At 75.0% G+C, this 9,334-nt stretch overlaps 2 protein-coding genes across 2 annotated transcripts; one reads left to right on the top strand and one right to left on the bottom strand.

The window, feature by feature from the left end:
- Nucleotides 1-355: 355 nt before the first annotated feature.
- On the bottom strand, nt 356-3,075 carry GRINA (glutamate ionotropic receptor NMDA type subunit associated protein 1). The gene is given in 8 exon segments (XM_037494476.2): nt 356-896; nt 971-1,114; nt 1,195-1,323; nt 1,410-1,610; nt 1,679-1,791; nt 1,868-2,176; nt 2,179-2,284; nt 3,044-3,075. Coding segments are annotated over 7 exon segments (1,128 nt in total). The 5' UTR covers nt 2,261-2,284; nt 3,044-3,075; the 3' UTR covers nt 356-746.
- Nucleotides 3,076-4,026: 951 nt separating this feature from the next.
- PARP10 (poly(ADP-ribose) polymerase family member 10) lies at nt 4,027-8,631 on the top strand. The gene is made up of 10 exons (XM_037506584.1): nt 4,027-4,204; nt 4,272-4,523; nt 4,596-4,832; nt 4,947-5,443; nt 5,547-5,774; nt 5,848-5,941; nt 6,102-6,689; nt 6,778-6,911; nt 8,050-8,224; nt 8,288-8,631. Exons 1-10 carry the CDS (start codon nt 4,027-4,029, stop codon nt 8,629-8,631), a joined length of 2,727 nt encoding a protein of 908 aa, XP_037362481.1.
- Nucleotides 8,632-9,334: the final 703 nt, after the last annotated feature.

Here is a 9,334-nt window from a genome sequence, read left to right on the forward strand (position 1 = left end):
GCAGTGCCAGGGTGGCCTGTGGCCCCACTGGGGTGAGGCGCTGGGGAGGCTGGGGCCGGGTGCCCAGAGACAGAGTCAGGCCCGCCAGCAGGGCCCCTGTGAAGGGGTGTGGGGACAGACAGCTGGCTGGGGGGTGGCTGTGAGCTCCTGCCGGCGGTGTGGGGGGGGCCTGCGTGAGGCTGCGTGTGGGGGCCTGTGTGTGCCAGGCCTGGGGTAGGTGTTGAGGAGTCCTGGCAGGGACCCCTGATGTGGCAGGCGGGGGGGGGGGAGGGGGAAGAGTTTGAGAGGCAGAAGCTGCTGTGTGAGCCTGAGCGGGTGGGCGGCCAGGGAGAGGTCACAGGCAGGGCGGCGGGAGGGTCCCGTTTATTCTGATTCAGAGACAGCAGCAGGTGCGCGCCCTCCCCAGGTTGCCCCTCGGCCCGCGGGCAGCGCTGCAAGGCGCGGTGGGGGTGCTCTATGCCAGGCGGGGGGCTGGGACAGAGGGGAGACGTGCGCCCTCACCTCTTGGCTCATTCCCTCTCCCTGGGCCTGGCGGCGCCCCCAGACCCGGGGTGGGCTGGGGACAGGCTCATGCAATGGGGCGGGGTGGGGGGGTGCGCGGAGCCCGGCCGCTGCCCGGGGGGGCGGGCCATGCTGTGGCCACGGGTCGGGACAGAGGATGTGCAGGGCACAGTGGGAAGGGCCGGCTGGCCCAGGTGCCCGGGGCTCAGGGGCAGGCAGTGGGCACTGTCGGGCGCTGGGCCGGGCTACTCCTTGGCGCGCCCGATGATGGTGAGGATGTACAGGAAGATGTTGATGATGTCGGTGTACAGGTACAGCGCCGCAAACACGTACTCCTCGGGGCTCAGCGACAGCTGCTTGTTCCCCAGCAGCAGCTGGGTGTCCACGGCCAGGAACTGGGGACGGCGGGCCGGTGAGGGGCGCCTTCCCCACTCTGCCCCGCCCTGCACCCCCCGCCAGCCCCACTCACGCAGGTGAAGAGCAGCGCGCCCAGCGAGGCGTATACGATCTCTAGGATGCGGCTCCGGATGAAGATGCAGAGCAGCGCGAAGACCAGCAGCACCACCAGGCTCACCAGCAGCACGCCCATGCACGAGGTGAAGTCGTAGCGCGTCTGTGGGCGAGGGGGTGGGTGCCGGGGTGCCAGGCCGCCCACCTGCCCCACCGCCCGCCCCCCCGCCGCCCGGCCCTCACCTGCATGGAGAAGATGACCACCGTGAAGCAGACGACAGTGGTGATGCCCACGGCCATGATGACCGCCTCGGTGTTGTAGAAGCTGGCGATCATGCCCACCATGTAGGACAGGCTGAGGGTCAGGACCGACTGTGGGGCAGAGTTCCGGGTGTGGGCTGCTGGCACATGGGAACGGCACCCGGGGGCGGGGGTGGGGGACGGGCTCCGGGGGTTACCAGGGCCACGAGGTTCCAGGGGTGCTGCCTGCGGAAGTCCCCGCAGCAGCTGAGGACGATGAGGGAGACGAAGAAGACCGCGTAGGACATGTAGTAGGCCCAGACGTTCTTCTGGACGAAGGCCTTCACCTCCCCAACGAAGGTGAACACGGCCACGGTGGACAAGGTCACCGACAGCTGCAGGGTCAGCACCAGGAACACCTGGGGAGGAGGCGGTCAGGCCCGCGGCGGCGCCCACCTCCCGCTGCGCCCGGGTGCCCGGCGCCCACCTTGCGGATGAAGGCCTGCCGCACGCGCTTGTCGTCCCAGTCAGTGGCGGGAAAGTCCTGGTTGTCATAGTAGGAAGGCGGCCCCTCCTCGTGGTAGGTCCCTAGATGAGGGGCTGGGAGGGTGCACGGGTCAGTGCCGCCGGCCCGCACCCCGCCTGCACCCCTGCCCGCGCCCCCACCAGTACTCACAGCTGGAGTCCTGCGCCGGGAAGGCCTGCGGCTGCCCATACGGGTTGGGGGGAAAGGGGCTCTGCGGGTGCGGGCCCTGGGGGTAGCCCCCTTGGGGGTAGGGGCCCTGGGGGTAGCCCCCTTGCGGGTAGGGGCCCTGGGGGTAGCCCCCTTGGGGGTAGGGGCCCTGGGGGTAGCCCCCTTGGGGGTAGGGGCCCTGGGGGTAGCCCCCTTGGGGGTAGGGGCTGGGGCCCTGCGGGTACCCCGGTTGGCCATAGGAGGAAGGCTGGAAAGGGGGCTGTGGGTAAGGGGCCCCGGGGTAAGGAGGCATGGAGGGCTGGGGGCCCCCGGGAATCCAGGGTTGGGGGGAGGATAGCTGTCCCCCGACACCAGGAAACTCTTCTCATGGGGCATGGTCGCGGGCTCTGCAGGCGCCCCCTAGAGAAGAGACCCACACGGTGAGCGGCGCCGGCTCCCAGGCACCTGCCGGCGCCACCACATCCTCCCGGGCCCGGGGCTCCCCGCCCGAGAGGCCGGCGGGGCTGGGCCGCGGCGGGGGGGGGGGGGGGGGGGGGGGGGCCGGGGCTCGGGAGGGGCCGCGCCGGGCCACCCCCAAGGCGCAGAAGGGGACGGGCACGGGAGGCCGGCGTCAGCCCGGGCTCGCGCCGCAGGGAGAGGGCCTCGCCGGTTTCTCCCAGCCACCGGCGGGTCCTCTCCCCGCGGCCGGGCCGGGTGCGTCCGGGCTGGTCCGGCCGGCGGGGACGCGTGGGGGGCGCCCGACCCTGCCCCGCGCATCCCGGCCCCTAAGCGGCCTCGAGGGGTCACGGCCGGCCGCTGCCTCTGCCCCGGCACCCCCGGCCCCACGCGCCCCTCTCCGGCGCCGCCCGCGCCCCCCGCGCCTAGGCGGGGCCTGGCCATGGGGACGCCGAGAACAGCGCGGGCGGGCGGGGGTGCGGCGGCGGAGGGCGGCGGGGACGCGGCGGGGGCGCGGGGGGGGCGCGGCGGGGGCGGGCGCGCGGGCTCCCGCCGGGCCGGGGCGCTGGGCGCGGGTCCTCTGCCGCCGCGCGCCCCGCCCGCCCGCCCCCGGGCCCGCGCCGCCCCCGGGCGCAGCGCGCCGGCCCCCCGCGACTGGCCGCGGCGCGGGGCTCGCGCGGGAGCGGCCGGCGGGCCAGACGCGGGGCTGGGCCGGAGACTCACCGCTCGCGGGCGCCTGGGGCCGGAGCGCACGGTGTCCGCGGCGCGGCCCGCGGTGGAAGGCCGCTGCGCCCGTCCCGCACGCGCCCCGCACCCGCCCGGCGGCCGCTGCGCTGGGCCTGCGCCTGCGGCTGAGACGCAGCGGGGCCTTGTGACGGGGCGGGGCCTGCGACGGGGCGGGCCTTGTGACGGGGCGGGGCCTTGTGACGGGTGGAGCCTGCGACGCGGCGGGGCCTGCGACGGGCGGGGCCTGCGACGCGGCGGGCCTTGTGGCGGGGCGGGGCCTCTGCGGGGCGGGCCTCATGACGGGGCGGGGCCGGCGGCGAGGGGGGCCGGCCGGGGCGGGGCCTCGGGGCGGGGGCGGGGCCTGCACCCCGCGCCCTCCCGGGTCCTTCTCAAGACCCAGGCCTGAACCCCGGGGTCCCGCCCCCGAAGCCTGCGATTCGTGGGGGCTGCCAAGCGCGTCTCGGCCTCCAACAACGCCCGACTCTCCACCCAGGCTGTCCTGGCCGAGGCCGGCCCGAGAGCACCTCTGCCCCGCAGGGTCCTGGGAGGGCAGGTCCTGGGGTGCGGGGGTCCCGCGGGGCGAGAGGCGGAGGCCGCGGGCGCGGGCGCTGGGCCTTGAGGTCGGGGAGGGGTGCAGGACGCGAGCCCCTGGCGGGCTTGGTGGGGCCGGGACCGCGGTTCTGAAGCTCCGGGGAGGGGCGGGGGCGAGGCCCGCCGCGGGCGGGGCGGGGCGGGGCGGGGCGCGGGGGGCGGTCCGGTGTGGCCGCCCGGCCCCGCGGCAAGCCCGGCCTTCCTGGCCCCGGGTTTCGGTTTTGCTTTCCTTTCCCTTCCCTTCCCGGCTTCGGACCCCGAGCGCCGGCCGCAGCAGGACTGGGCACCCGTCGGGCGGGCCGCGAGCGTGCGTGCGGGCGAGGGCTGCCCTAGAGGGCGGCCGGGGCGGCGGGGCGGCCGCTGCCCCGCCCTCTGGGGCCCCGGGAGCCATGGCCAGGGCAGAGGAGCCGGCGGAGGCAGCCGTGGAGCTCAGCGGGCTGCCCCCCGACGGCGCGGACGAGCTCCTCACCCTCTACTTCGAGAACCGCCGGCGCTCCGGAGGCGGCCCGGTGCGGAGCTGGCGGAGACTGGGCGGCGGCGGCATTCTCACCTTCTGGGAGCCCGCAGGTGAGGGGCCGGCGGCGGGGCGGCCTGGGCCCCCGCGGAGCCGTTCTGACGCCGCCCCTGCCTGCAGACGCGGCGAGGGTCCTGGCGCGGGAGCATGAGCTGCAGGGCGCCCGGCTGAGGCTGCGCCCCGCCCCGCCGCGCGCCCCGGCGCGCCTGCTGCTTCAGGGGCTGCCCCTGGGCGCGGCGCCCCGGAGCCTGGAGTTGCACGTCCAGGCCCTGCTACGAGCCGCGGGGCACCCGGAGCAGCCCTGCCGCGCCCTGGACAGCCCCAGACCGGACCGGGCCCTGGTTCAACTCTCCAAGCCCCTGTCCGAGGCAGGTGAGAGGGGCCCCCGGGGGCTCCTGTGCCTGCGCGGTGGCGGGTGCCTCGCTGACCTGCACCTCCCTGCAGAGCTCCTGGGCCTGGAGGAGCAGGCCCGCTCCCTGCGCCTGGAGGGGGCAGCCGTGTCCTTAACCGCGGTGCCACAGGCCAGAGCCGTGCGTGTGGTGAGGGCCACGTCGTCCGTGGACCTACTGCTGCTGGAGCTGTACCTGGAGAACCAGGGCCGCAGCGGTGGGGGCGCCCTGGAGGGTCTGCGTAGCCTACCTGGGCTCCTGGGCACTGTGGTCTCCTTCCAGGAGTGGCAGGGTGAGTTCAGAGGGCCAACCCTGTCCCCTTCTGGACCCCAGGGGCCCAACCCCGTCCCCTCTCTGACACCTGACCCTCCTGGATCCTGAGGGCCTGACCCCGTCCCCTCCCCAGCTGCGGAGCGGGTGCTGCAGCGGGAGCATGAGCTGCAGGGAACGGTGCTCAGCTTCGTGCCTCACTACGATGTCCTGGAGCCAGAGGACCCTTCTGAGGACATTGGTGCCAGGGGGCACCTGACCGAGGGGGAGCCTGGGGTCCCCAAGCCTGCCCCCCCGGAGGCCAGAGGGCCTGCAGAGGTGCCGACAGGCGCAGGGACTGTGCCCACGGGCTCTGAGCAGGCCCCAGGGCCACCCGCCACCCCCACACCAGCGTGTCCCGCAGAGCTTCCAGCACCGGCTGGGCCAGTGGGCTCAGTGGGGGCGCCAGGGTGGGAGGGTCCCGGGCGTCCGGGGCCTGAAGCGTCACCAGGGCAGGGAGGCCTGGTGGATGTGGTCCTGCCCATGGAGCCTGGCGCCCTCCGCTTCTTGCGGCTGTACCATGAGGACCTCCTGGCCGACCTGGGAGATGTGGCCCTCTTCCCACTCGAAGGATCCACAGTGACCGGCTTTCGGGTGAGTGGCCCTGCTGCTGTAGGGGAACACCCCCTGAACACCCCCTCCTGGGCCCCTCCCTTTGTACCTGCCCTGCACCCTAACTGCAGGTGCTGATCTGCAGCTCTGCGGGGCGCCAGGCCCTTGCCGGGCGGCCGAGGAGTTCCTGCAGTGCCTGCTGGGCAGCGTCAGCTGCCACCTGCTAAGCCTGGGCCACCCGGGCAGCGCCAGTTTCCTGCTGAGCCTGGAAGGACAGCAGCTCCTCCGTGGACTGGAGGCACGATTCCGGTGTGCGTTTGGGACGGAGCGGCTGGCCACAGCTGTCCTGGAAGCCACGGAGTCTGTCGCTGAGGTAGAGGTGGGCCCTGTGCCCTCGCCCAGTACCCCAGGGGGTGCCCAGAGCTTCTGACATTGTCTCCTGACAGGATCCCACCGAGGCCCTCCAGGCCCTGCCTGGCCAGCCCCTCACCCCGTGGCCCCCGGACGATGCAGGCAGTGACCAGGAGAACGTGAGCCTGGGTAGGGCTCTCTGGGGACTCCGCACGTCCCAGGGCTGGGGCTGGTCCTTGCTGCCCGCTCTGCATCCTGCCTGTTTTCTGACCCTGTGCCGCCCCCACCCCCCCACGCCTCACTCTGCCCAGTCAGGCTGCCCCTGACCCAGGCCTTCCTCTGCCCCCAGGGGAGATGCGAGAGCTGCTGGCCGCCCTGGACAGCTGTCTGCCCCTGGAGCGAGGGGAAGAGATGCCTGCGGGGCGGCCAGAGGAGGCCCCTGGGACCTCCAGCCCTGGGGCTCCCGGACGGCTGGAGGAGGAGGCTGAGCTGCAGCTGGCCCTCCACCGCTCACTGGAGCCGCCAGGTCGGGAGGCCAAGCAGGAGGAGGTCGCCGCGCTGCGGCGAGCCCTGGCCCTCTCCCTGCTGGAGCCGCCCCCACCTGGGGCAGTCGGGTTCGCGGGCGGGGGCCCTGGCAGCCAGGCCCAGCTGGAGGTGCACGTGGCCTTTGAACAGGATGTGGAGGAGCTGGAGCGGGCGCTGGGGGCCGCCTTGGAGGAGCACCTCCGGGAGGAGGCGGTGGGCCCCGGGGGCCACCTGCTGCCCTCGGAGCTGCAGGCGCGACTGGAGCGGTTCCACCGTGTGAGCGTGGCCCTGCGCGGAGATTGCACCGTGCTCAGGGGCTTTGGGGCCCAGCCTGCCCGGGCCGCCCGCCACCTAGCAGCGCTGCTGGCGGGGGCCCCGGCCCAGAGCCCGGCCTTGCCCGTGGAAGCTCCAGGTACCCCTGGGAGTCTGCGCTTCAGGCGGGGTGGGGTGTAGGCCCCTCCCAGGAACCAGCCCTGTCCCCCTGACCTCTGCCTTCGCAGGGCTGCGGCAGAGGCTGAAGGAGCCCCCGGGCGGGCTGGAGTGTCTGGCCGAGGGCAGCAGGGAGTTCCGGGAGGTGGTGCAGGCCTTCTACGACACCCTGGACGACGCCCGCAGCAGGGTCCGCATCATCCGGGTGAGTCCACGCTGCCCGACTCCCGGCTGGCCGTTTTGCCTGGCAGGGCCTGCGGGCTGTCACTCTGGCCTGTGTCACCTCGGTCGGCCAGGACCCACCCGCGCGGGGTGCACTGGGGCACAGAGGTGGGTGCCAGGCCCGAGTGTGGGGTTGAGGGGCCAGTCACAGCTGGTGACCATGGTCACCCTCTCCAGTCAGCTCTAGTTTCCCGTCTGGGGCCTGGGGTGGTGCTGCCACCTGCTGGCCGCCGCTAGGACCACCTGCCCAGGTGCCAGGCTGCTGGGGCTCCGGGCCCTCTGCTGGGGAGGAAGCCCTGCCCTCGGCACCTCAGAGAAGGCGGGAGCAACGGCAAGCTGGAGGGGAGCCCCAGCCTGTCCCAGCCTGCCTAGGCCGGTGCAGGAAGAGGGTCACCGGCGGGGTGTTGAGGCCGGGAGGCCTGAGGAGCCAGAGGGAAAGGGAGGTTGGGGGCCAGGGCAGAGTGCAGGGCTGAGGGCTGGAGGGAGGACCCGCAGGGGATGCTGGGGGCACTGCTGGGGCGCGCACTCCTGACTCGCTGCAGGGGGTGGGGGGGGCCAGAGCAGCCTCAGGACTGAGGGGAGGCAGATGTCTGGTGGGTCCAGCCCCCACCGCCCCAGGGTGAGCAGAGCGCGTCAGTGCAGAGAAAGGGCCTCCGTGCCGCCACCCCCTCACAGGGGCACCCGCGTCCCGCCCTGTGACTCCCGCAGTGCGCCCCTTTGGCCTCTGTGCTGCGCGCAGGGGCCGTGTCTTGCTTCCCCGCCCCCCACACCCCCCCAGCCCGTTACTAGGCCTGCCCGGAGTCTCCTGCCCCGTGGCTGCCGGCCGGCCTGCGGTGACAGGTCTGTGGGTCGGGGAATGCTGGGGCCTTGGTGGGAGGGCGGCCGGCATGTTCTCTCGGTCCTTGGCACGCTCACCACTCGCCTGCCCCAGGCTGCCCGGAAAGCTCTGACCCCAGGAGGGGAAGGCGGCTCGTGGGTCCTCGAGGCCACCCAGTCTCACTGGACCGGGAAATGGGAGCCGGGTGTCTCCCCCAGGCCCTGAGCTCCTCCAAGCGGGGCTTCTGATTGGGGGCGCAGCCGGTCCCCGCGGGCCCCGGGGTCTGAGCCTGATGCCCGCGCAGGTGCAGCGGGTGCGGCACCCCCTGCTGCAGCAGCAGTACGAGGCGCACCTCGGGCTCCTGGAGCAGCGCTGCGAGCGGCGCCCCGTGGAGCGCGTCCTGTACCACGGCACGTCGGCGGCCGCCGTCCCCGACATCTGTGCCCACGGCTTCAACCGCAGCTTCTGCGGCCGCAACGGTGAGGCCCGGGCGAGGGGGGCGCGGGCCGCGCGAGCCCCGCGCTGACGCCGCCGCCCCGCAGGCACGCTGTACGGCCGGGGCGTCTACTTCGCCGAGCGCGCCGCGCTGTCGGTGCAGGACTGCTACTCGCCGCCCGCCGCCGACGGCCTCAAGGCGGTCTTCGTGGCGCGCGTCCTGACCGGCGACTTCGGGCAGGGCCACCCCGGGCTGCGGGCGCCCCCGCTGCGGGCCGCGGACGACGCGCTCCTGCGCTTCGACAGCGCCGTGGACCGCCTGGACCGGCCCCGCGTCTTCGTCATCTTCCACGACACCCAGGCGCTGCCCACCCACCTCATCACCTGCCGGCGCCTGCCCCGGGCTCCCCCCTCCGGGCTCTCGGGCCCAGCCGCGGCCACCTGCCCCTAGAGGCCCCCGGCTCCCCGCTCCCGCCCCCGCCCCCCGCCTCCGGCGGCCCGACCGCCAGGGTCAGCAGAGCCCGGAGGAGGGTGGGCGCCCCGCGCCTCGCTGAGCGCCCCAGTCCTTTGAATAAACGTGACCGGGAAACCGGCCGCTGGAGCTGGGGCTTGGTCTCTGGGCGTGGGGGGCCTGGGGGCCGGGGCGGGGCCGGGGCGGAGTCGCCTGCTCCTGGGGGCGGCCCCGGGCAGCCGGCCAAAGCCGGGCCCGGCGCGCTCGAGCGGCCCCAGCCGCCCCTGTCACGCGCGCCCGCCCCAGCGGCGTCTCCTCGCCGACCGGCCGCCGCGCGCGGGCAGGGCTGGGCCCCGTGGGCGCTCCCCGGCGGAGCCGCCAGGGCCCCCCCCCCGCGCACCCACGGGCGCCCCAATCGCAGGGGCGCTGCGCGCTCGCGCGCTCCGGGCGGGGCTGGCCGGGGCGGGGCTCCGGGCTCGCGCCGCCCCCGCCGCTCTCCGGTCGGGCAGTCGGGCGGCCGCGGCCGGGCGGGGCGCCAGGCACGTAAGACCCGCGGGGCCGGGAGGCGCGGGGAGCCCCGCGGCCGGGCCCTCGGCCGCGGCGCCCCGGAACTGGGGGCTGCGGCGCGGCGCGTCCCGCCCGCGCACAAGGCGCCCCGCGTGCGCGCCCGGCACTGCGGAACTGGGCGGGCGGGGCCGGCGCG

The sequence above is a fragment of the Talpa occidentalis genome, unplaced genomic scaffold (genome assembly GCF_014898055.3).
Source record: "Talpa occidentalis isolate TD23 unplaced genomic scaffold, MPIMG_talOcc4v2.1, whole genome shotgun sequence".
Classification (NCBI taxonomy): domain Eukaryota; kingdom Metazoa; phylum Chordata; class Mammalia; order Eulipotyphla; family Talpidae; genus Talpa; species Talpa occidentalis.

What these genes read in the sequence shown, in the direction of transcription:
- PARP10 (XM_037506584.1), top strand. Translation starts at nt 4,027, where the DNA reads ATGGCCAGGGCAGAGGAGCCGGCGGAGGCAGCCGTGGAGCTCAGCGGG. An exon ending in CAAGCCCCTGTCCGAGGCAG is followed by an intron (nt 4,524 to 4,595) that starts GTGAGAGGGGCC and finishes ACCTCCCTGCAG; the next exon opens with AGCTCCTGGGCCTGGAGGAG. An exon ending in CCACAGTGACCGGCTTTCGG is followed by an intron (nt 5,444 to 5,546) that starts GTGAGTGGCCCT and finishes GCTGATCTGCAG; the next exon opens with CTCTGCGGGGCGCCAGGCCC.